General features: G+C 32.3%; 3 protein-coding genes and 1 long non-coding RNA gene across 23 annotated transcripts in view; 2 read left to right on the top strand and 2 right to left on the bottom strand.

The window, feature by feature from the left end:
- Nucleotides 1–27,599, top strand: part of LOC120356744 (liprin-alpha-1-like) — a 226,234-nt gene that overhangs the window by 19,141 nt on the left and 179,494 nt on the right. The window lies entirely within an intron of this gene.
- On the bottom strand, nucleotides 5,745–7,304 carry LOC120359937. Its single transcript, XM_039459414.1, has 2 exons — nucleotides 6,080–7,304; nucleotides 5,745–6,010 (listed from the first exon to the last, which is right to left on the bottom strand). Exon 1 carries the CDS (start codon nucleotides 7,194–7,196, stop codon nucleotides 6,357–6,359), a length of 840 nt encoding a protein of 279 aa, XP_039315348.1. The 5' UTR covers nucleotides 7,197–7,304; the 3' UTR covers nucleotides 5,745–6,010; nucleotides 6,080–6,356.
- Nucleotides 8,760–10,905, bottom strand: LOC113004789. The gene is made up of 2 exons (XM_026139142.2): nucleotides 10,668–10,905; nucleotides 8,760–10,598 (listed from the first exon to the last, which is right to left on the bottom strand). Exon 2 carries the CDS (start codon nucleotides 10,511–10,513, stop codon nucleotides 9,413–9,415), a length of 1,101 nt encoding a protein of 366 aa, XP_025994927.2. The 5' UTR covers nucleotides 10,514–10,598; nucleotides 10,668–10,905; the 3' UTR covers nucleotides 8,760–9,412.
- On the top strand, nucleotides 21,294–26,349 carry LOC120359938. Its single transcript, XR_005576675.1, has 2 exons — nucleotides 21,294–24,407; nucleotides 24,596–26,349. It is a non-coding gene; the product is annotated as an uncharacterized LOC120359938 (long non-coding RNA).

Here is a 27,599-nt window from a genome sequence, read left to right as displayed (position 1 = left end):
ATCATGCAATTCTTCAGAGCGCTGGAACATTTCAATGACAGCATCGACCTCCATTTTTCCAGCTGATCCCTCGTGATTTGTTTCGCAATTGTCAACATGATTTTCTGCCCATTCCTTGTATTCGTCGGTGTGTTCTTTTTTCGCCCAGAATTCGCATGATTTGCAGTATTTTGATTTCACTAAGACATCGATAACTGTACCAGTGTGCCAACCGATAAGTGAAACGAAACCATACAGAGATGAAAAGCCGCGTTTTCGCCATGATCCATCGCCCGACACCGTGATTCCGTTTATTTCTCCATTCTCGACAGAAAGTCTTTTTTCTTCTTTCGCTGCATTTGACAGACTCCTCTCGGAAACGATTTTTGTTGCATTAGAAATATTTTGAACGATTGTGTCATAAACCGATTGATAGACCGGGCGGGGCAGTTCCATAAATGCACAAAATTTTCGTAGGCCTTGCAAACCAACACCAAGCAATCGCATGGCAAGAATAATTCTACGATTAATTTCGTAGGCATTCTTGACATATGGGCAACTCGGTATTTCTGTTTTGTCACAATTCTTACAGGATACAACAATTTTAAATCCTAATCCTCGTTTACTGCTTTCTGTGAAACTCACTTCACAGTGACACACTTTACACACGACGACATTGGAAATGGCGGCAAAAACTGCTACAAAATTTACGATGTTATAGCCAAACGTAGGATCCACTTCAATGTCAGTAACATCACGCCCTTTTAATTTCTTCGCCGATGCGCTGACGTCTAAATCCTCCGGCTTTTCTATTTCATAGCGATTCAACGGTCGCTTGTTTTTCTTTGTCGGTCTTTTTTCATACGAATCAAAACCTTTTGCACCTTTCTTTTCACGACAACTCCTTCTGTCACTCATAGTTCTCAATAATCACTGCTTATTTTCACTATTATTCGAATATTATGGAACGTATATACGAGGCAAAGCGAAGCGAAGCGAAGCGAAGCGAAAAAGCGTCCGTTTCAACGATCGAGATTCGGTTTTCTAACGGTTTACACACGTATTCTTTGAATGCATATTGGACATGGTGACACCTGTAGGCATTCTTAAGTACTATAGAATTTTCGGAGAAAAATTCTTTCTCCATCGACTGCCATTATACCTGCTCCCGTACTCATAAATTACAGCGCGCGCCGGAATCACAAAAGGCGCTCGGAGCATACCTGAGAGGCGTTGCTGCAGAATGGAAAATTTGGGTATTTACACATTTTTGCGGCACTCCATCTTTTGGAATATTATTCTTAAGACCCTAAAGCACCTTATAAGCGAAAAAAAAAATTTCGATTTTTTCAAAATTTTACTGTGGTTTCCCCCTTAAAAGGAGATGCAAGTTTTCTGGGACATCTTGTGTGTGTGTGCGTGTGTGCGTGCGTGCGTGCGTGCGCGTGCGCGTGCGTGTGTATATATATATATATATACAGGGTGTTGAAAAGAAAGGGTTACATTTTGATAGCATGTAGCATTAATCAAAACAAAAAGAAAAGATCTAAATAACGTGGGTCCTAAGACTAATATCATCAAAGATACAAGCTATTTTGTTATTTGAGCTCTTTGTCATTTTCTCATTAGTCGTGTCATCTTTAGAATGTAATGATTTAAAAATAATTTTAAAAAGTTGGTTTATTTAAAAGAAATACACAATGTCTTGTTACAAAATTATGTATTTTTAATTTTCTATTGTTTAGAATTTTTTTATTTAGAATTTTCCTGCGTTAGAAGCTTTAGAAATATCATTAGAAATTTTATTAAAAATATTATTTTATCATTATTTAACATTAAACAACAAGCATAAAATGTTGTCTTTAATGTTTTTATACACCGCTTTTTAGAGTGACAATCGATTTATCGAAGAAATATTTTGATATAAAAATTTTGCTTAAAAAATTATATTAACAAAATTTCATGTTATTGTTTTAACTTTTTATAACTCGAAATGTATACGGCCGAATAAAAAGTTAAATAACAAAAAGACACTTTAGTGTATGTACCTTTGTGTGATAACACTCAAGATTAAGAATAATGAGGAAGTGTATATAATTAAAGGTTAAAAGTATACCTTGATAAAGTTTAGAAGTGCTCAAAAGTAAAAATGCCTTATAACAATTGTCAGTCATTATATATTGGGATATTAGCATCACTAAAAAACGGCGGGCTACTAAACAAATAACTCTATAAGCTATTATTAGAATACGTCTCTTAATAACGGAAATAATAAGAGTATTCATATAGTCGACAGTAGCCATAATAGCCTTTTCTCTTCTATATGTAGATCTGATAGCTATACACACACACACACACACACACACACACACACACACACACACACACGCGCGCGCGCGCGCGCACACGCACACGCACACACACACACACACACACACACACACACACACACACACACACACACACACATATAGAAAGTAAAATATTTATTTTAATCACTTGTCAAAATAAAATTATCATCTATATAAAACATTTTTAAACAACCAAAAAAGAAATTTTTGTTATACTTTGACATTGGGCCTTATTAAATTTTTGTTCTTTTATTAAGCCCTGAATTAAAAATGAATAAAAAATAACAAAGGAATTAAACATATTTTTTAACTCACTGTTAAAATGATTAATTACAAATACGAAATACTTTAAGATCTATATTATTGTAAAACATCACAATTATTTTTAATTTTGTCTATAATTAATATTTTAACTTTAAGAAATTTTGCTATTTTAGTGCAATTTTAACTTATGGAAAGTTAGTGTCATTGAAAATCATTTATTCTTTGTTGCAAGCCACATACATAATAAAAAAATGGCAAAGATTATAACAATAAATGTATAAGTGGGCCTTATTTAATAATACATCGTTTATAAAAGAGTATATTTATTTCAAATATATATATATATATATATATATATATATATATATATATATATATATAGGGGAGACCGGGGCAAATCGTTAGACGGGGTAATTCGATAATTGGAAATATCTGTTTATGGGTACATATTAAAAATTTACTTTAAACACTGTAAACTCGTCCTAATGTAACGATGTTGCTAACAAAGATTTGTTGGAAATGGCGTCATATTGAAGTCGTAGTAGTGAAAAATGTGTTTTGCGACAGTCGAAGTAATTTCTGATAGTCGGCATTTCTTCGAAATTTAAATAAGATAATAAGGTTTTTTTGAAAACTTTGAATGTATTGTGTCAAGTTGAACGTATTTGAAACATTTCGTGTTTACTTTTTGCTGTGTGATGTCTATTTTTGTCGATCATACGCAATAATGCGCACAGTTGATGTTGGGACTATTCGTAATACCGAGCACCGGGGTGATTCGTTAATACTGATTGCAGCGCCTAACCTAAGTTGAGTAACCCTAACTCTTTGGCTGTGTTACGAATGTCTGCGCTACGCAGAGTTAAACATTGAGGTAAAGTTCTTCATTGATTTAGTTCAAACATGATAATATTGTGTCTTTTAGTACTTAGAACATGAATATGAATATAAAATTGTCGCTCTTAAGCAGGTAAAAAGTTATAAAGCGTTAAAGATTGACACTTGTGAGGTTAGAAAATCTGTCACACCGATGGCATAAAAGAACATGCGAACGTGTATGTTTGCATTTGTTTTTTGTATACCTACATCCTTTTTTAAATAAAAGAAAGTCTTAACAACAGTTTTTTTTACAGACTTTTAACTTAAAATACAAATTTCGGAATATTTCCGGACTAGTTACGAATTACCCCGGGCTTGGGGCTATTCTTAATTCTTGACATTGGTCGACATTTTTATATCTACTTTAAAGCAAGTACATTTTCATGTTCTATTTATATCGGCATTGTGAAGGGGAAGGTTCATCCTTTCAAACCGGCTCATGTTTTTTTTTTTTAATTAATATAGGACTCAGGAGACACAAAAGAAAAAAAGGTCTAACGATTTGCCCCGGTCTCTATATATATATATATGTATATATATATATTTTATATATATATATATATATATATGTATATTATATATATATATATGTATTTGTTTTTTTTACAGTTAGAATGTTAAATAATATTATAATATGTTGTAATAAATCATTAAACAATATATATTTGTTAAATTTACTACAAATTTTTATAAAATTAGCTGATTTCTTTACTTTGTTACAAGCTTTTGTTGCACTGAATAAACGTGTTGCTATCGGTATTAATTTCCTTTTTATCTATTTCTTACATTTTTTTAGCATATATTTTAAACATAAATCGCATTTTTAAATGGTAAATTTAAAAGTGTGTTTTATTTAGTACTGGGCCTTATTTCAAGTATCTTATATAGTATCTTATATATCTCTATCACCCTTGTAGAAAAATACTACTGAGCACTACTAGTGCGCAGTAGTATTTTGAGGCACTATTGCACCACTACACTACTGCACTACAACACTACTACACTATTGCTACTGTAGTGCAGAGGAGTGCAGTAGTTTTCAATAGTGCTAACAATAAGTAGTGTTAAGATTTTCTGTAGCTCTTATTATTTTGTTTTGTCATAAGTTGTTTTTTATACATATTTGAAAAAAGTTATGTATAAATAATTGCGATTCTTATCACTCGAACACATTTTATTTAACAATACATTCACGTGTGAAATAATAAGATTTTATATGACCACATTTTAATATAATCCTAGCAAATATCTTATTATTCATCATGAAAGTTTTCATAAGATTTGTTATCACAATAATATACGAACTAATCAATCCAGCTAACAAGACAACGTCGAAAACATAATTATTTTCAAATCGGTTGTACTGTATTGTATTAGTTGTATTATGTTTTACTGAAAAATTTAGATTCACAATTTAATTGAAAAATTGAAAAACATTCAATTAAACGCTATAGAGCTCAATCATTGTACTATACAACTGATTTAAAAGGTATTATGTTTTACTAAAAAATGCAAGTTTAAAAACGCATTCAATCTTATTAGACCGAACAGAGCCTTCTAATAATTTTAATAGAACATTTTCAGCAGGAAAGGAAGAATGATATATAACATCTCTATAAATGTTTAAATCATACGCGGACTAATAGAAACGATTAAGATACGATTAATATTTATAAAACAAATATAATAATATTCAAAATTTGATTTATGTAATTTTAACAATACTTTTATTAGATACACGGGAAAATCTAACTTATACCTGTCAGTATGATAAATTATTTACTGACCTTTGATGAAGATTTACTGCTTTTACATATTGAACACTCGTAAAACTAAATACTACAAAAAACTATTTAAAACTATGTGGTCACTGAGTGAGAATGCGAAATTAGACTTGTATCAGCGCTGCATCCTAAATTGCAATATGGTGAGTTTAATAACAAGAGCTTATTGTAGTATAATGTAGTAAGTTGACCCTATTACTGTAATAAGTTGGCCTTCGTAATATTCATATTACAATAACCATACGCATGTGGTCCATCGAATGTAGTATTTTCGTGCGGGATTACAATAATCACATGAATTACAATTCCTAGCCCGTGAATTTTTTCGTAAGAAAAGTGCAATAGTGTTCAGTGTAGTAGTGTAGTGGTGCAGTAGTGCCGTGCTTCAAAATACTACTGCGCACTAGTAGTGCTTAATAGTATTTTTCTACAAGGGCAGAAGTACAAAAGTACAGAATTTGAATGATAATTAAACATATAACGCTAATTTATATACAGGGTGTCAGAAAACTAAAACTTATGCTCTCGTGGTTTGATAGAGCAAGTCATATTGAGGAGAAAAATCTTTTATCATTTTTTATTATTTGCCATAGTTATTGAAATTGGTCTATCGTCAAGTATGTTTTTAATGGATTTATAATGGATTTATAAAAATTATATATATATATATATATATATTATATATATATATATAATGTGATGTTCTTTCCCTGGAGTTAGGGCGATCGAAATGAATTAACCAAATTTGTTTCTCTGTAAATAAGAGTTTTATATTAAGCATATATTGCTATAACTATAGTATGTACAAAATTTACAAATCACCTGTAAATAAGAGAAACGACAATTTAGGTCAATTATCTGACTCTTCTTACAACTTTGCTTTTATCACTTATTCTGTTAGGTTACTTCTATGTTTCTTCTATCTATCTATCTATTCCTCTCTTATCCTTCTTTACATGCTTGATGATTAATTTGTTACTCGGCGAGACATCTAGCAGGTTGTCATCGCAGCGCGTGCAGAGTATACTGAGCGCGCTAATTTTGAAGAGAGTATATTCTCTTTACATCTCCCCTCTTCGGGAAAATTTTCCACTGTTTCTCAATCCTCTTCGGCTTCTAATAGTGGAATTAGCTTTGTCGCATGGAATAGACTTGTATCTTGATTTCTTCTACCAGTTTTTATTTTATAAATTGAGTTTGAAACTTTTTCCTCTATTGTGAATGGTCCGATTCTTAGTTTTTCTAGCTTTTTCCTGTTGAGTTTGTTCCCGTTTTCTATGAATACTTTATCTCCCACGTTGAATTCATGGTGTTTTCTATTCTTGTCGAATATATTTTTGTTATACTTATGTGATTTTTGTGTTCTCTCTGATGCTAGCTTTTTGTCCCTTATCCAGTCTTCTCCGTTTTTCTTTCTTCTTAATTCTTCTGGTATGTTGCTGGTGTCTGTTCCGTGTAATAGGTACTCCGGTGTAAATCCTGTGATTGTATGTTCTAGTTTGTTGTACCTATTCACACATTCCCGTGCTATCGTTGTCCATGCTCTTCTATTTTCTTCTTCGTTGATTCTGCATCTTATTTTGTTTGTTAGTGTCTGGTTCAGCCTTTCGTTTAGACCATTAGAGAATGGTGCATTTATTGCAGTGAAAATTAGTTGTATTTCTTTCTTTTTTACATAGTCTTTAAACTCTCTTGAATTTAGACCGGGGTATTGATCTGTCAAGATTGTTCCGATCTTTTCTATCTCCAGCACAGTTTGAACTAATTTTATGAAATCGTTGGCATTTTGGCTTTTTGACGTTGAAATAAACGCGTATCTCGTGAAATGGTCGACTAGTAAATGTATGTATTTTTTTGTCGATCTAGTGCCTCCGAATCCTCCGATTGTATCTATAGACACGATTTCAAAGGCCTTAGTTGCTGGTCCTAATTGTGACATAGATCCGAATTTATGTTGTCCCCTTGATTTATTCTTAATGCATATATCACATTCTTTACATATTCTTTTTATGTTCTCCTGCAAATTTTTAGCGGTGTAATATGGGCTTATTTTTATTCTTGTTTGTGTTATTCCTGTGTGGCACCACTCTTTGTGTGTTCTCTTAATTAACTCAATGCTGAATTTTTCAGATAATATTATTTTTTCTCTCTTTTTAATCTTTTTATAATATATGTTGTTTTTCTTTATCAATTTTTCTTTCTTGTTTTGTAATAATATATTGTTCTTCTGGTCTAATTTTATTTCATCTATTTCAATGAAATTTACAGTTTTCAATAAGTCCTCTTCTTCTTCTATATTAGCGCCAAGTACGGGGTTTCTGCTTAAACAGTCCGCTTCTGCGTTATCTTTCCCTGGGATGTATATAATCTTGAAGTCGTATTGAGATAAATAGTGGGTTAGGTCGCCTAATTCTTCGTCTGTTCGTGCCCTCACATTCATATTCTCTAGTGGTTTGTGGTCCGAGTGTACTTCGAAGTATCTTCCCATCAACCAGTGTTGCCAGTACTTTATGGTTTCCTTTATAGCTATACATTCAAGATATATTGCTTTCTTCCTCTTTTGTGTTTCATTAAGTTTTTTTGAGAAGTAGGCCACCGGTTTTTCTTTCCCGTCTTCTTGCGTTTGTTTTAATATTGCGCCTATGCCTTCGAGGGATGCGTCTGTATATATTTTGATTGGGAGGTCCTTGTTAAATATCGCCAGCACCGGTTTAGAACATAGCATTCTTTTTATGTTTCTGAAGGCTTTTTCGCAGTCCTCTGTCCATATGAATTTTTCATTCTTCTTTAGCAGTCGATGTAAGGGGTTTAGTAATATTGAGCTTTTCTCTATGTATTCGTGGTAAAAGTTTATTTTCCCCAAAAATTGTCTAATCTGCTTTTGTGTGGTAGGAGTCGGGAAGTTCTTTATTGATGTTATGTTATCTTTCACTGGTGTGACTGTATTTTCTCCTATTACATGTCCTAAATATCTGACCGAGCCAACTGCGAACGTGCATTTCTTAAATTTCAACCTGAATCCTTCTGTCTTTATTGCTTCTAATACTCTTTCAATGTGGTCTAGATGTTCCTCAAACGTCGATGAGTGTATTAGGATATCGTCTATATAGTTTACTGAAAATTCCATTAGTTTATGTTTTCTCAATATGTTACTCAGAATTCGTTGAAATATAGCTGGAGCCGTTTTTAAGCCAAAGGGTAGACATGTCCACTGAAAGTGGCCGTCTTGCGTCACAAATCCCGTTTTTCTTCTATCCTCAATTCTTAGTGGTATTGACCAAAAAGCCGAGTTTATGTCTAGTTTTGTAAAGTATTTGCAGTTCCTGGCTCTTATTGTTATATCGTTTATTAAAGGGAATGGTTGTGCTTGAGGGGCAATGTTTTTGTTTAAGTCTCTGAAGTCTATACACATACGTGTTTTCCCTTCATCCTGCTTATATGCTAGCGTGACAGGTGCGGCAAAAGGGCTGTAAGATTCTTCGATTAGTTTTTTCTCTAATAATTTGGCTATCTGTTTTTCTATTTCTTCTTTGTCTTCTATATTGCATCTGTACGGTCTTTTACTGCAGTATCTCTCTACTATTAAATCGATTCTGGCTTCGTACTCCTTCACCTTTCCAACGTCGTATTTGTCTTTTGCAAACGCTGATTTGTTGTTATCTATTAATCTTTCTATCTTAATTTTTTTATCTTTGTCTAAATGTTCTATATTTATTTGGAATTCGTTTGTTTCCACGTGTTCGTTAAAATTAACTGAACACTTTTCCGTTTCATTTTCTATTTCCCTTAGTATTATCTTTGGTTCTTCTATCCCTTCTTCTATTTTCTGTGAGATCTCTAAATTTTCATTCAGTCTCAACTTGAACGTGGGGATTAAATCCAATCCTATTATAAAATCTTCGAAATCCTCTCTTTCAACTATGTATACTTCTACTTCTTTTTCTATATTATATATTTTTATTCTTATTCTTACCAATCCATTTGTGTAATTCACACCATTGATCGACTTTAAAAATATCCTATTTACATCTTCTCTATTATCCTTTATCTTTATCCATTTCGAGTTTATTAAGGAGACTTGAGAGCCTGGGTCATATGTTCCCATTATCTCTATCTGATTCTCGACTAGCATTTTAAGTTTGATCAATGGTGTGACTATTCGTTTTTTTTCTCTGTACTTAGGTCTACTTCTATTACTGAATTGCTTCCTATGGCTTTTGGCTTCTCTTTTTCTTCTCGTCTAAACCAGCATTTCTCTTCTGGGTGATATCTTGCACCTTTATCCATCTCCTCACATGTTTTGCATGGTTTCCTTTCTTCATTCTTAACTCTGTTTTCTGGTTTGCCTTCTTTTCTAAATGTTTTCTTTTTATCTGTTATTCCTTCAAGCTTCTGTAATTCATTCACTAAATCTCTTGTATTTTTTATTTCTTCCCTGTCAATTTTCTCTCTGATGAAATCTGGTAAGCCAAATGCAATCCTATCTATCATTGTATCCGCGTCCATGTCCTTGTTTATTTCCAGTAATAGTCGTTCTTTCTTTATTGCATATTGTATTAGTGAGCCTTCCTTGTACTTAAAATAGTGAGCATATGTTCTGCTACTCCATCCTTTATTTGCGAAGGTTTCTATTAGTTCTTGCTTCCATCCCTGCCAATCGTCTTCATGTTCCCCTCTTATTACTGTAGAAGTGTACCAGTCTTGGCATGTTCCGTCTAAAAATGCTCTCAATAATTCGATTTTGGTTTTATCCTTTTCTATATTAAATCTTCCACATTCCTTCTCGAATGTGTCTAACCATTGTTTAACATTGGATGTTTTATGGTTGAATTTCCCTAATACAAATTTATCTATAATGTGTTTTAAATTTTTCTCTTCTTCTTTTTTTTCTGAGTTTTCCACTAGTTTTCCCAGTATTTTTGCCAAATCTGAGTTTTCTTCAGTGTGTCCTCGCGCTATTTGTTTTAAATATTTTCCTCCAAACTGGATATTTCCTTCTTCGTCTACGTATGTCTTTTCCAATTCTTTTGTCAGCGTTATCCATATTTTCAACTCATCGTGCCTCCTTCCTAATGATTCTTTTACTTTTTTGAAATTCTCCGTCTTTGTTAATTCTCCGTGATAATCTGCATAGATGAGTTCATCTGGTATAGCGTATTGTTCCCCATCTTCTGTAGCGATTGAGGTTATGGCCGCAACCGTAGATTTGCTATCCTTTGGGGACACCACCGCTTTGAATGCAAATCTTAATTTCATCTTGTGACAGAAATTGTCGTTTTATAATGTGATGTTCTTTCCCTGGAGTTAGGGCGATCGAAATGAATTAACCAAATTTGTTTCTCTGTAAATAAGAGTTTTATATTAAGCATATATTGCTATAACTATAGTATGTACAAAATTTACAAATCACCTGTAAATAAGAGAAACGACAATTTAGGTCAATTATCTGACTCTTCTTACAACTTTGCTTTTATCACTTATTCTGTTAGGTTACTTCTATGTTTCTTCTATCTATCTATCTATTCCTCTCTTATCCTTCTTTACATGCTTGATGATTAATTTGTTACTCGGCGAGACATCTAGCAGGTTGTCATCGCAGCGCGTGCAGAGTATACTGAGCGCGCTAATTTTGAAGAGAGTATATTCTCTTTACATATATATATATATATATATATATATATATATATATATACACAGGGTGTTTCAGACCACCCGTACACCCCTTTTCTCTTCGCAGGATTAGGACCAATCAAAAATATGTTCAGACGAAAGTTGTAGGGTTTCAAAAGATCTATTCAATGATCTGATCAGTTTGACCTTGGATGGCGTCGCCAAGGTCAGATCGAAATCACATTAAGTTTTTTAAATGGAACACCCTATTTTTGATTCCAGAATCTAATAGCTGGTGTCAAGACCTTTCCAAAACACTATAAGAATGTTTATTTTCGTTGACTACTTTCCGAGTTGTGCGGCTTGAAAGTTACACTACCGCCAGCATCAGCATTACTCAAGATGTACCATGTGGTGGTTACTTAGTCGGATTTAATCTTGTGGGTGTGTGCATACGTGCATGCGTATGTGTATGGGGGAGGAAAAGGGGAGTCAAAGTTTTATGTACTCTGCTTTTGTTTATTAACTGGATTGATTATGTTTGATGATCAATCATGTCCAGATTGACTGTATGCATTTTCCTGTGCTTAGCATTATCCAGAATGAACGACGTGGACGTGACGAGAATTTCATCCCATTGGGGTGCTTGATTCACGTGAGTCCCCTTGCCTCTCACGTTTGGGGTGCTTGATTCACGTGAGTCCCCTTGCCTCTCACGTTTGGGGTGCTTGATTCACGTGAGTCCCCTTGCCTCTCACGTTTGGGGTGCTTGATTCACGTGAGTCCCCTTGCCTCTCACGTTTGGGGTGCTTGATTCACGTGAGTCCCCTTGCCTCTCACGTTCGGGAATGAATGAGTGTATGTTTTGTTAAGCGACTAAATGTTCAAAGTGAGCACCATTCTCTGCGATGCAAGCATCAACTCTATTTTGAAAATCATTGGTTGCTCGAAGAATTTCCTCGGCACGTAAGGATCGAATTGCTTCACTTATTCTACGAATCATATTATCCCTCGTAGTCGGACGTTCATGATAGACCAAGTTTTTTATCCTTCCCCAGAAATAATAATCAAGGACGGTGAGATCTGGTGAACGGGGTGGATAATTGATTGGACCGGGGTGGATATTTGCCTATCCACTTGTCGGGGAACATAGTATTTAATGCCGCACGAGCAACTCTCGATGTATGAGACGGACATGCATCTTGTTGGAACCACATGTTCAGGCGCAATTGCAGAGGAATATTTTCTAGTAAGACAGGAAGATCTGTCATTATCAAGGCGGAATATCTATCACCGTTTAGATTTTCGTCAAAGAAAACAGGACCTATGATTTGACTTCCAATAATTCCACACCAAACATTGACTTTCCAAATGGTTTGATGATCTACTTCTCTCAACCAGTGAGGATTATTTTGTGCCCAATAACGAGAGTTCCAAGTATTAACAGATCCATCACTTTTAAGTGTACATTCGTCAGAAAATAAAATTTTCAAGTGGAAATCAAGTGGTTGCTGTCTTATAAAGTTGCAAAATACAAGTCTCTGTCTAATATCGTTATAATTCAACGCTTGATGAACAGACATTCTGTAAGGGTGAAATTTGTTATTTTTTAGAATGCGCCAAACACTGATTTTACTAACACCAGAATCTTGTTCTCGTCGTCTTAAAGAATCATAAGGGTTCAATTCTGTCGATGCAAGAATTTCCACTGTTCTTTCATCCATAATCGGACGACGAATTTGTGTACCTTTGTTATGTTGAGGCTGAACGACACCTTTAATTTTGATTCGTTTAGCCAAACGTGAAAAAACATTTCGCGAGTGAGGAGTCCGATCAGGATAACGTTCCCGCCACAATCTTTTCGCTGCAATGAATGTACCTCGACACTCACCTAAAATTAGCAGCATATCATATGCTTCTTCATTGGAATAGGACATGGCTAAATAAATCTAGACTAATAAAGAGGGTCGGATTTTTGTTGCGCGATTGATACTGATGGTTATGACGGATATGACGGTTATTGAAGACGTAGGTGACAAGTTTGAGAGAGTTATTGTCACTCGTGTTGAGTTGAGTCACAATAGCGTTGTGGTGAATACATCTCTACTACATCCTATGCAAATAACAATATGTATAAAATCACGAGTTAGACATCGTTACGCAGAAAGCCGCGCTCGTTATTGCTCGTGTGCTACCGTTAAAGTAATAATGTAATTACATAATATTATGACATACATATGTATGTGACTATCTACGGTCGCGACAGCTAACTTTCACGATTTTTCATGATCTGTTTTTGTTGGCCCGGCTCGCGTGTTTACTTTCTTTGTGTCGGCTGCACGGCTTTCTGCGTAACGCGTGATTTTATATTGTTATTTACATGGTGTTGGCGGTAGTGTAACTTTCAAGCCGCACAACTCGGAAAGTAGTCAACGAAAATAAACTTTCTTGTAGTGTTTTGGAAAGGTCTTGACACCAGCTATTAGATTCTGGAATCAAAAATAGGGTGTTTCATTTAAAAAACTTAATGTGATTTTGATCTGACCTTGGCGACGCCATCCAAGGTCAAACTGATAAGATCATTGAATAGATCTTTTGAAACCCTACAACTTTCGTCTGAACATATTTTTGATTGGTCCTAATCCTGCGAAGAGAAAAGGGGTGTACGGGTGGTCTGAAACACCCTGTATATATATATATATATATATATATATATATATATATATATAGGTTGGAACTGATAGTTAGCAATTCTAGAATTCTTAGCAAGAGATTAGCAACTCTAGAATTCTTTGAGACTTATAGAATTTCATCGTGAAAATCACTTTTTTAGTAACATGAGGTGCGGACAAAGAAATAAAAAAATTTTGTAAAAATATTTAATGGCCAGAACTATAGCTTATACCTATTGGGAACTTTAAAACTCTTCGAGAACTAGAATTCCGTAGTCAAAATCAATTTTTTCAAAACTTGAGGTGCTACGGAAAGTTGGCACCTCATATTTTTAAATTATTATTTTTAATGTTATTTTGGCGAAACTATTGTTACAAACTATCAGGAACTTTAGAATTATTGTGCAAATAGAACTTGCATAAAAAGTTGCGGTACAGAAGAATGAGGTGCTAACTTTAACTCTTACATTCTACAGCGCGAAGCATCTTTTGTCTTGAGTGGTTACATATACGTAGGTTGCTCCGTAAGTTTTGCGTTTTGGCAACACTGCTGTTGCTAGGTAAAATCTAACCTTACTAAAAAAGTTTGACAGTTTGGAAGATTTTTAGAAGACTCGAAGCGTTTTGTCGTACGGAGGCTACTTGTATTGTTTACAGTGACTTGAAAATTGTGTCTCAGCGAAAAAATGGAATTAACACGAGAACACTTTCGTGCGATGATTTTTTACGATTTTTGACGTGGATTATCGAGACAAGAGTGCATCGATTAACTTGCTTCTACTTTTGGCAATAAAGCACACAAGGCCACTATTTGTTACTGGTTCAATGAATTCAATCGTGGTCGCAGTTTGCTCACCGACGAACCTCGCGAGGTTGTCCAAAATCTGCTGTTGTGCCAGAAAACATCGACGCTGTGCGTAAACTGATACTGCAAGATTGACGTATGACATACCGTGAGATTCAGACATCCCTGGGTGCTGGTATGAATTGCATACAAACGATATTGCATGAACATTTGGCCGTAAAAAAAATTTGTTTACGTTGGATTCCGCATAATTTGACAATTGCTTAAAAAAGGATTGTGTGAAGTGGTGCAAAAAATACTGAAGAAATTTGATCGAGGTACGTCAAATGCCGCGTATAACCTTTATACAGATGATGAGTCATGGATCTATGCATATGAGCCGGAAACTAAACTGCAGTCATCTGTGTGAGTCTTTCAAAATGAATCCAACCCAACAAAAGTTGTTCGCGCTTAAAGCACTTCGAAACAAATGGTCGCCTTTTTTTTTGAAAAAACGTCATGTGGCATTAGTACCTTTAGAGAAACGTAGAACGGTTAATTTTGAGTGGTACACAATCATTTGTTTGCCAGAAGTTTTTGGCCAAATAAGGAAAAACAACTCAAAACGACGAATCATTCTTCAACATGACAATGCGAGCTTTCATATGTTGGCTTAAACAACCACCTATTTGATCGATGAAAACGTCGAATTAATGGGTCATCCACCGTACTGTTTTGATTTGGCACCCAATGACTTTTTTTTGATCCCGAATATCAAGAATAAACTGCGTGGTCAACGATTTTTGACGCCAGAAGAAGCGGTTAATGCGTTTAGAACACGGGTTTTGGAGGTACCATTTTCCGAGTGCTATGGATGCTAAAATAAATGGTTTTAGCGAATGCAGAAGTGTATTGATCTTTATGGAGAATACTTTGAAAAACAATAAAGCCATTTTCAATGACAAATTGTCGTGTTTTCCTTACTAGTCGCAAAACTTTTGGAGCAACCTTTGTTCTTATGACTCTAATTTTTAAAGATATGTTATAATAATAAAAATTACAAATTAATACATAAATATTTGTGCTCTCAAAATTTAAAATCAGTAATTTTTAAAACATGGTCTAATGAGCAAGCTAAATTGAAGTGTTAGTTATAATGTAATAAATATAATGATTTAATAAACACTTTAATAAATATAAACATAAATGTCAAACGTTTTGATTGTATAATGCGGTCATCTTCAGTGACAAACAATATTCTAAATAATAGTTAAATTCAAACACAATACAAAAAGCAAAATTAGCGTTTGTAACAAAAATTACTGTTTCTTTCAATTGAATTGTACATTGTACTGTTGCATCATGAGTGAGTAGGTCCTAGGTTGTTCAAGGGGTGAATCCAAGAAAGATCTAATGTATTTCCATGACAATATAACTATTGATTTACTTTTGTTATAACGCAGATCATTAAGAGAGTATTAAGCTGTAATATATTTAGACAAAATTTGGAAAAATAAAATTTTAAAAGAAAAAAGGAAAAAAACAAAAGAAAAATCTAATCTAATAAATCTCATAAATATTATAAATAATCTAATAAATATTATATTTAAATATCGTACGTCCAAAAAAAGTATTCTATTTATAAATTGAAATTTTCTGTAATCCCTTATTCTAAGCGACAACTTTTATAGAAAGAGTATTCCTTTTTCAAAAATGTAAACTGTTCATGAAAAATTATAAGTTTTTCTCCTGTATTAAGAGGACTATTTATTTAAAATGGAAACCATCTTACATGCGGTACGAAAAGCAATGTGTGTCGCTGCGTGGCATTACCGTGACTGCCGCTCGAGAAGACGCATTAACCTATAAACTCTTTGTGAAAACATCATAGAAGAGTGAAGAAAGAATAATCAAAGGGTTAGTGAGAGTGTTTGTGCGGTACTCAAGACGCAAGTTTTATCTTGTTCAAATCAGCTTTACTTCAAATAAATTTTTTAATAAGGATATCACAAGTGTACGATTAGCTCAGTGTTAGCATATTAGGTTATTGTTCCGAAGTTCGAATCTCGCCGGCGCGCGGCGCCGATGTGTTTTTAAAAATTTGTCAAATAATACGTAATTGTAATTAGTGAAATAGAATCTTATATGTGAAACAGTGAATATAGATATAAAGCTATAAGAATAATAAAATCTGTTAAAAAAATTTTTTTTTGTTTTTGCAAACATCATATGCTTGGATCTCTACGTTAACCTGCCTATCAGAACTCTATGTTAGAATATATTCAATAGCAATAACAATATTATATATTCTGCATGCAAGAGGAAATTGATAGTGAAAACAAAATAAAATTACTCTAAATGTAAAAATATTGTGCTTAGACATTTTTCTTGTTAGTTCTAAAGGATTCCTCTTGAGGCTGTATAGAAGAATAAAATCCTCTAAGATTTAGCGGATTTAGCTAATATAAAAATACAAAATAAAAGAGAATAATAGAGAGTTGATAAGCCGCGCAGGTTGTTATACGCCAAAAACAAAACAAGACATGTTTACGAGATTTAAACGTTTTGATCTTTTAATTATTGGTCATCCTTGGTGAAATACAAAATAATCAAAATTAGAAGTCAAAAACTTTGCGCTATCCGCTTATTAAAATAAAACGCCTCATTCCGTGGTGGCTCGTGGAACGTGCCAAAGAGATAGAATTCTTAGAACAGTTGATAGCAATACAGACTAAGAGTTCTAAAAATTATATCACAGATACTTGAGGAAGGATGTTGACAGCACGGAATGCTTAGAGACGAATGTCAAGGAGCATATGAAGACCAATAATTAAAGGGTTGAAACGTCTGAATCTTGTAAACATGTCTTGTTTTGTTTTTGGCGTATGAACCTGCGTGGCTCGTTAGCTCTTTATTATTCTCTTTTATTTTGTATTTATTATATGAGCCTAACTATATTTATTTTGTTTTTTTTTGTTTTAATATAAAAATTATTTTTTTTTTGGAAGGGGGCTGTATTTAAAGGAAATTAAAAATAAAAACAAGCGTGATCAATAATCTTGTAAGAAGGGAATGAGATAAAAGGAGGTGGGATCTGATCTTAATCATATATTTTTTATATATTCTTAAGGTTCATAAGGATTCTATGTCGAATAGAACAAAGAAAAATGTGATATATTAGATCCAATGCAAAGATTGTGATGCATCACATGTGGGTCAAACGGGAAGAACATTAAAAACCAGAATTTCGAAACATTTTAGTAACATTCGTAGAAACACTGACAATCATCCCGTGTTGACAGAACATAGGATCCATCACAATCATGACTGACTGTGAGAGGGTGAAAGTATAATAAACCATTCCTGTATAAAAGCAGAATTTCAGAATTGCTACACATTCAAATGTAAAAAAAAACGACAAACTTATAATCAGGTACTGAGTTTTTACATTATAGATATATACATATCGTTTTTAATGATTTATTTAATTAATTTTGTTATTTTTGTTTTTATTTTTAATAACTTGAAAGATTAATCTCCGTGTTGTTTTTGTTTTTATTTTTAAATTTTATTTTTTTTTTGTTTATTTTAATTGACTACTTTAACCCTTAAACACACCGATCCTGTAAAATATGGAAACACATTTTTGGGTCTGGGAGATTTTTTCAACTTTGAGAAACTATAACTTTGATTACAATCAATATTTTTCTCCGATTTTTTTTTCTAAACGAAAGTTCAAAATCTCAGGAGTGACTGCATAATTGGCATTGTCGAAAAATAATTTATTGTGAAGTTATAAAAGAAAAACCATTAAGCAAAAATGAGAAATTGGTCAAAAATTCAATTTTTCTTCAAAAAATCATATTTTTGCAACAAAAAACGTTTAAGGACTTTCAAATACGGCGTTTTAAAGCTAAAGAGTCACTTTCAAAATAAAATTTGGCAAAGTCATTTCTTTTGAAAAGTATAATTATGTAACATGGAGAATATGAGGTATTTTTGGACATTTAAAAATCCATACTTCATTCACAATTCATACTTAAAAAAAAAAAAATTATATCATTGTCATTTCTATTAAAAAATGTACTTATGTAACAAGGCGAATATGAGATATTTTTGATTAAATTGTGCCTAAAGTTGAAAATTGATATGTTTCATGATATATTTCGGAAAAACTCTTTTTTTTACAGCATTTTATAGTATTTCAACTTTAGATAGAGTATATGCGAGTAACATCCGCGAATCGACTTGTTCGAACGTATTTTGTCCAGCTTATTTATGTAAAATATTCACAAAAAAGCTTCACTTACACACTATATGGGTCGCATTGACCCTAACAAAACTTTATTGCCGTGCCGTTTGAATTCTAGTTGACCAAAAAATTTGATCAATTATATCAATCGGAAGAGGAGATTTCAAATTTTTTTTACGTCTTGGTCCGAACTTTCTATCTTATTCCGTCTTCACATAGCAAGCGTTCAAAACTTCATATGGGGTTTCTCAAACCCACTTACGTGTTTAAGGGTTAAGATAATTACCGTGTACGAAAATGTCATTATCAGTAAATCATGTATTTTACGTTTATACACTGTATCGACTGATTTTACGATCTTTCAAGTTCGATTTGATGAAAATGCTATAATGCCTTATTTTATTGTTAACCATACAGAATGATTGTTGAACTTATTTATGATATTTTTGACGATTTTAACTTGTTTTCTCTTTTGTACATTTATTATATTGATGCTTCTTGACGTGGATGGTGAGTTATACATGTGGACTTTAACGTAACCTTTTTTTATTTGTTTTTACATCAATTTGTATTTTTAGTTTGATGTTTCGTTGTCACGGAATCAATAAATTCTATGCCAATGTGACATGAAGGAGAGACGTGGAGATGTTCTTATCGTTTCTCGTCTTGGAGATGTTTTTTGAGTATGTATGCTGAGGATGGCTCGAAAAAGACCCTAAATGTATATGGATTTATAATAAATATATTAAAAATTTAATTTGGAAAATTACCTGTGCACTGCTTACTGCGCTAACACTCTGATCAGCCCTACTTTGTCTTGACAATTTTGAGAGTTTATTTGTGTTTGATTTGTAAAATCAATAGTTTCAAAAATCATGTTTTTATCACATGCACGGCATTTATATTTTTGCAAATGTTGTCATTATATTGCTATTTACATGCTGTTAAATGCGGACAGCAAACCAATGAATAGAGTTGCTATCATGTTGCCATCATATGCACATTGCGTTCAACGAAGTGATGCCATCAAGATGCTATTAACTTATCATCATCAAATTTATAATTCACGAGTGAGCAACAATTTCACACATAATAAAGAAGCACCCTGTCTCTAGTTTGTAAATATCAACCGCTGCAATCATTAATAACGGCGTCTTAAACTTATGTGGCTATCTGGAGTATGTTAAAGACAAAAAATTTTTTTTCTACTGTTATGTCTGATGTTTCTTCATATGCAATTGTAATTTTAATTATATAATTTGGCATTGATGGCTGCTTCAAAACACAAAAGCCTGAAGGTGAACATGAAAGCGATTCGATGTCGATTCGTTTTCTATTACTTGATTCTTTCAAAAAGAATCAGATTTATTTTTTTTTATTAAATTATTGTCTTCATCTCTTTTAACTTTATTACACTTTTAAAGATGCATTTCAATTGTGGAGTTTTTGCATTTGCTATTTTTGCACAAGCAATACATTTCTATTTATTGACATTATCAGCAGATAAGTTACAAAACAAGCTCATAATGTTTTTATGTTTCCCTTCTAACATATTTTTCAAATTATTTTTGTATTAAATAATTACTTCACCAATAAACAATAAACGTATAATTATTTTAATATAACTGAAATGGGTTGTAGGAAGTATGAATATAGAATTGCGTTTGTTTTTATACTCTGATTCTAGCGCATAAAATTATATTTATGTTTATCGGGCGTCTTTATAAGCTGCTTGCGAATTAGAATATTAATAAATATTATTTATTTTATAAAAAGTTTATATTTTATTGCTTTCAATAGAAAAGATAGGTTTTGTCAGTTTTTTTCTAGAAAATATCAAAAAAATGTGGAATTTTGCCAATTCTGTAAAATATTTTAACCCTTAAACACACCGATCCTGTAAAATACGGAAACACATTTTTGGGTCTGGGAGACTTTTTCAACTTTGAGAAGCTATAATTTTGATTACAATCAATATTTTTCTACAGTATTTTTTTTAAAACAAAAGTTCAAAATCTCAGGAGTGTGACTGCATAATTGGCATTGCCGACAAATAATTTATTGTGAAGTTATAAAAGTAAAACCATTAAGTAAAAATGAGAAATTGGTCAAAAATCCACTTTGCCTTCAAAAAATCATATCTTTGCAACAACGTTTAAGGACTTTCAAATACGGCGTTTTAAAGCTAAAGAGTCACACTTTTAAAATAAAATTTGGCAAAGTCATTTCTTTTAAAAAGTATAATTATGTAACATGGAGAATATGAGGTATTTTTGGGCATCTAAAAATCTCATAAAAAAAAATATATATATCTTTGTAACAAAAAACTTTAAAGAACTTTACAATACGGCGTTTTAAAGCTAAAGTTTTATACTTAAAAAAAAAATTATATTATTGTCATTTCTATTAAAAAATGTACTTATGTAACAAGGCGAATATGAGGAATTTTTGATTAAATCGTGTCTAAAATTGAAAATTGGTGTGTTTCATGATATATTTTGGAAAAACTTTTTTTTCTACAACATTTTATAGTATTCCAACTTTAGACAGAGTATATGCGAGTAACATCTGCAAATCGACCTGTTCGAACGTATTTTGTCCAGTTTTTTTATGTAAAATACTCACAAAAAAAGTTTCACTTACACACTATATGGGTCGCATTGACCCTAACAAAACTTTGCTGCCGTGCCGTTCGAATTCTAGTTGACCAAAAAAGTTGATCAACTATATCAATTGAAAGAGGAGATTTTAAACTTTTTTTACGTCTTAATCCAAACCTATCTCATTCCGTCTTCACATAGCAAGCGTTCAAAACTTGATATAGGGTCTCTCAGGCCCACTTACGTTTTTAAGGGTTAAACGTATTCTAAAGAAATCAATTTTTGAATGCGATTTATAAGTTTCCAATTAATTACTTTTAAAAATTTGTTAATTTTTTTATGTGCATTTTATTACAACTATATATAGTTGCAGCAAATAAATAATGGTTTAAATAGGTAAAAGTTTAATTTAATCTTTGCGTTATGGTGTAGCTTTAGAAGCTACACCTACCACGTTTATTTTATCAATGAATCAATTGTTTCACGTATTTCTTTAACATGTTTGATATTACTAAATTGTTAAAAGTTTCTTCTAACTAATAAATTGGGTTTTAAAATTATATTTAAATAAATAATTTGTCATTAATAAATATATACTAAAAAATTGTAGAGATTAAATTCGTTTGCATAAAATTTTTCATAATAACTTATACTTCAAAATCACAATCCGAGGGTTTTTGAGGTTGCTGATTACGAATTTGATGTCAAAAATGAAAAATGGCGGATACAATATGGCAGACAAAATTATCAAAATTGACTGGATTTGCTTGAAACTTGCTATTTACGGGTTCTCGAGGTTTTTGATTACAAATTCAATGTCAAAAATACAAAATTAAAAATGCCAGATGTAATATGGTGGACCGATATGATATACGTAATTTTTGAAGTTTTAAATAAATTTGGTTGATTTAAAAAATTCTGTCTGCCATATTGGATCCATAATTTTTAATTTATATTTTTAACATTGGATTCTTAATTAGTGACCTTCAAAACTTTTGAGTAACATGTTTTTAGCGAATTTAGTTGATTTTGAAAATTCCGTCCACCATATTGGATATGCCATTTTGAATTTTATATTTTTCACATCGAGTTTATACTCGATAACCCTCAAAAACTCCCCAGATAAGAAGTTACACACATTATATTTATTAGGAAAAAAATGCCACAAAGAGTTAATATTATTTTTAAAGCTTTTTTATACTAAATACTATTGAAGTCAATATATTTTTAATGGAAATACATAACGAATTGTTTAAAGAATATATTTGTTAGTTGCAAGTAAATTAATTTTTTATTGGAGTGATCATATTTTGTTGCAAGAAAATTTTATTACTTTTCTTGTTCGCGTAATTCAAATGCTGATTGACATTTGGATTGCGTGCAGGTTGATGAGATAAAGGGAATATTGGTAGCTGGTAGAAAATGTACATTTTTTGCTGAGCCCTGTTTTAAAATATGTATTTGTTGAAATATTCTATTATTGTTGAAAATTACAGATAATTTTGGAGTTATTTATTTACTTTTTAGTTACTATTATAAATAAATCTTAAATAGAAAATGTAATTTCATAAAATTACAAAATGCCATTTCTCAATATCATTTTAGTTTTCTGACATGTATTTTAAAGTATAGAAATATTATAACACAAAATTATATTGTTATTATTTTTTTAACATTAAATAAGAAACAAAATAAAATATTTTAAATATTGTAGATATGTTCAACTTATTTCAATAAACATATCAAAGTAACACTTATAAGTTTATAAAATATTTGGGATAGTATTATTAAAACATTTTTCAATCATTGGAAATATTATTAGATAACATGCAATATTATATAAGATGTTAATAAAATTCGTATAAAATCAATATTTTAAAATGTTTCTATAATATTCCTTTCTTACTGGGTTGCGCCCAATTTGAATAAAATTGCTGCAGTAAATTCCATAATTTTGAGATTGAGCTTATGTATTTGCTCTGAGTTAAGGAGTACGAATTTACGCGTAAAAAAGACTTTGATTTTCTTTTATCAGGATTTTATTTTTCTTAGTTGCGGCGCATGCCTCTCTTACAATCGTCATACATCAACAATATATCTACTCTGTCGCACAGCGCTGCGTTTTCTTTGCTTTCAAAAATCTCATTATATAAATAAACGATCAACGAAGTATAGTAACCAATCAATGTGAAACAAATATGTGAAACGAAACAGAATACACAACTGATTTTTATCAAATGAGATTGGAACATTATGAAAAGTGTTACTTTGCCGATTTTAGATTTTATTCACTCTTACGAGTGAAGGTGCATCCACAATAAACCGATATTAGCCGTACCATCTTCATGAAATTTTTATTAATTCTATTAGTGTAGATAAATTTTTTTTTTTTTTTTCAAAATAACTCAAGTGGAAATTGAATAAAATTGAAAATACAATACTGTTATGAGATTACTGTATCATAAAGGCGTGTCCTCATTTATGTCGTATCACCGTAATCGTGTCATGATTGCATGTCAAAATGATACGTAGATACGGTATGCAGACACAATATGGCGCCCCGTCTACACTTGGCTGATCGTGATACGTGATTATGATATTTATGATACAATACAAGAGCTACGACATAAGTGAGGACACGCCTTTACAGTATCCGTTGTGAGATTAACGTACTAAATAAGAGTTTACGAGTTTTCTTGCCTAAGAATGCTGAAGAGTTGAAATATCACAATTTCTATGTAATTGTTAAGTTAATGGGGTTTACATAAGTTTTTTCTTATATTAAACACTCTACAATTTGATTTTTATTTTTAATATCCAAAATATGTTAAAGAAATTATTATTATATATGTATTATGTAAGTGAAGGTATAATTTTAGATATTAATAATCATGATAATAGATCCTAATAAAACAAATGTAATTTGATGAAATAATGACGAAAATTTTTGTGTTATTTGTAGAATAGTATGTAATTGCACGATACAGAAAAATTTTTTCAGATTTTGTTAAACAAAACTACGAAAAATTGTTTTGTTAAATTAGTAAAGGAATTAAGAAACTCTTGCACTTTAAAATGTTATGTTCTTGTATTTCATGTTTAAGTTATTGAAGAAATAGCGAGCGACTATCATACGTTCGTTCTTCGATGGTCTGGTGGAATCCTCGAAATTATAAGTTATAGCAAAATTGCTACTTTTGTTTATCCATAATTCAAGAGCATAATATAAAAAGTAAGAATAATATTAGCTATTTTATAAGGGGCTATCAAATGAAAACGAGACAGACTGTATAACACAGTATATACAGTTTGTCTCGTTTTCATTTGACTGACCCTTATAATATATGGTTAGCATCTTTTCCATTCCTAAAAAAATAATAGTAAGAATAGTTGTGATTTTGACAATTGTATTTTTGACAGGTAAAAAAATGAAGTCATGATGGAAGATAAAGAATCTCTGTTGACAATTTGTATAAGAAAAATTCTTATGAGATCTTGTAAGAAAAAGGAAGTTGTTAAAAAAGTGTTAATTTTAGCACTTCTAAATAGACCTTAAAAAATCATTGTTTGGGTCCTCAAATAACAAGAAAAAATACTCACATATCTGAAAAGTGGAGAGAACATTGCAAGAATAACTTAAATATAGTAAAAAATAATATTAACCACGTGCATGATTAATAAATGGAAAGCTATAATTTTTGCTAAAATTGTGAGTACATACTGTATGTGAAGATTACAGACTACTTTAGCACAATCCAGGATACACCACGTGAAGGTATAGTCCGCCTAGCATTCCTTGGCAGAAATTGGGACTCCACAGTTTGTCACTTCTGTGATATTTTGTGACTTCAAACTCTTTCTATCGTGTGTATGCGTGTGTGTACGAATGTATAATGTAAAAATAAAAGAATTCACACCTTGTTATGTTTTCAGAATCTGATGATTCTTTATTAGTGATCATCGTAATCATTTTGTATATTTACTCGTTGATAAAACAAAAGGTGAAAGTGATATTATTATTGAGCATACTTGTGGATGTAAGGTGGGTCAACGTGTTGTTGGAAGTTGTTCTCAACATTTGTGTAGTTTCTGATAAAGCTTGATTTCAAAGAAACATTTTAATGCTTGCTCAATTCCTCGATAATTACTTTAATGAAGAATCTATCAGACTGAAACTCGTTTTTAGATCTGAAATGGTGTAAATTTGGTTATTTTTATATTATACATTCGCGCACACATGCATACACATGCATACATACGGGGGAGGGGGGAGGGAAGAGAGAGAGAGAGAGAGAGAGAGAGAGAGAGAGAGAGAGAGAGAGAGAGAGAATGAGAGTGTGTGTGTTTAAATAGAAATGTGTTGTCCGTGTATTGTTGTCAGTCATTTGAACGCAGCAGGCGTCTCACGGAAACACCCGCGTGCAACAGTGAGTTGCACCGCCCCTGTCTACCACTTGTATCCGACCCGTCATACGCTAACTAATAGCTAACTTTTTTTATAATTTGAAAACTAAGCTTTAGACAAATTTTTGCCAAAGGAAAAATCGTCTCAGAATTCGATTACAAATATACCAGTTTTGGGACAAATTCGTTATTTTGAATCACCCTGTATATCCCATTACTTTTAAAACATAAAATATTTAAGTTATAAACTAAAATTAAAATATGAAGAAAAATTAAAACATTAGCTTTAAGTTTAAATATTTTAAAAAATATGGCATAACAACCAAATCTATATACTTATAAAAAATAAAAAAATATGAAAGGACAAAAAACATTTTTATGGACAAATAATTAAAGGGCTAATGAAAATGTTCGCGCGGTACTCAACACGCAAGTTTTTTACTGTTCAAATCAGCTTCACTTCAAATATAACTTTTTATTAACGATATCACAAGTGTGCGATTAGCTCAGGTATTAACGTACTAGGTTAAGGCCACGGCACAGATTTATTAATTCTTTTTGCATAGCTGCATTACCGTATGCATAAGGAAATTGATTAGTCCATTTCCTTAAGCATGTGTTAACGGACCATTCAATTTACCGTTCCGAAATTGTTCGAATCCCACCTATGCGTTTTTAAAAAAATATAAAATAATTCGTAATTGTAATTAGTGAAATAGAATATATGCGAAGCAACGAATACGAATTAAGCTACAAAAAAATAATATCTGTTAAAAAACGAAAAAAAATTTTTATACATATATTGGTGTCACGTCATGACGGCACATTGTGCTCTATTTTTACTGTGTTTCTGCCGTTAATATTTGGTAGACGATGTTCTATTCTTGCCGTGTTTTTGATGTCACGTTATGACGGCACATTGTGCTCGATTTCTGCCGTATTTCTGCCGTATTTCTGCCGTTATCATAATGGCAAGGTATGCTTTAGTCCTGCTATGATTTAGTTGTTATATTATGCTAGCCTATCGAAACGGCAAAAACTACCCAGATAGCCAAATGAGTTCAAAATGCCGTTATGTTGCTGTTAACCGTTTCAGCAACTGATGTCGACAAACTAGGGATAAGGTGCTTTTTCACTATGTGTGAAATCTTGCCCTCACATAAATTCTAAATTTAATGATAGCAAATTGATAGCATTTTGATGGCATTACTTTATTATACTCAAAGATTATACGTATGATAGCAACATGACGGCAACTATTGCCATCGGTTTGCTGTTCGCGTTTAACAGCATATTGACGGCATTTTGATGACAACATGAGTACAACTTGTCACGATGTGGTATCCGTGATATACAGTATGATGACAGCAACATTGATGGCAACATTTGCAAAAATATAAATGTCTTACATTTGATATGAAAACAAGTTAATTATTTACATGTAAAATATAAAATTACATAAAAATATAAAATTTTATATGGAACAGCGTTCCACACACACGTCACGTTTGAAAAGAATGAGAGCGAGTATTTGTCTCGAGATTACAACAAGCAGCTTCTTTTCATTGAAGTGTGAGCTAGTGAGTCGGCCGTGGTAGCACCTAGATATAACGTCTATGGCCGCACTGGACTCACGAGAAATCCCCCGCGGCATGGCCGCTTAGCGGTGGCTCCATCCAGCACTCACTTGTTCGCGTGGGGCCTTACACACGGTGGAACGGAATATTGTCATGTCAACAAATTGTTGACAACAAGCTGCAATTTAGGAACTTCAACAATATTCATCAGTATTCTGCTTCTTGATTCAAACTTTTGATATTATAAGTGCCATTATTTTGTTCTCATGCTGTTGTCATTATGACATATACGAATGCGAGCTCATGACGAGCCTGCTGTCATGAGCTCGCATTGCTCAGTTTGCTGTCAGTATGACGTGTTATTATTCATAAATGTTTGCTCTTAGAATTTCATTAACTGGTGACATGTTTTTGTTCTCTTGTTGCCAACTCAGTTTCCGTAG

This window comes from Solenopsis invicta, unplaced genomic scaffold (genome assembly GCF_016802725.1).
Source record: "Solenopsis invicta isolate M01_SB unplaced genomic scaffold, UNIL_Sinv_3.0 scaffold_38, whole genome shotgun sequence".
NCBI classification, from domain to species: Eukaryota; Metazoa; Arthropoda; class Insecta; order Hymenoptera; family Formicidae; genus Solenopsis; species Solenopsis invicta.
Note: the sequence above shows the minus strand (reverse complement) of the source record. Positions and strands in the feature narration are given on the sequence as shown.

Excerpts from the sequence above, each read along its gene's own strand:
- LOC113004789 (XM_026139142.2), bottom strand. The coding sequence starts at position 10,513 with ATGAAATTAAGATTTGCATTCAAAGCGGTGGTGTCCCCAAAGGATAGC.
- LOC120359937 (XM_039459414.1), bottom strand. The coding sequence starts at position 7,196 with ATGTCACAATTAGGACCAGCAACTAAGGCCTTTGAAATCGTGTCTATA.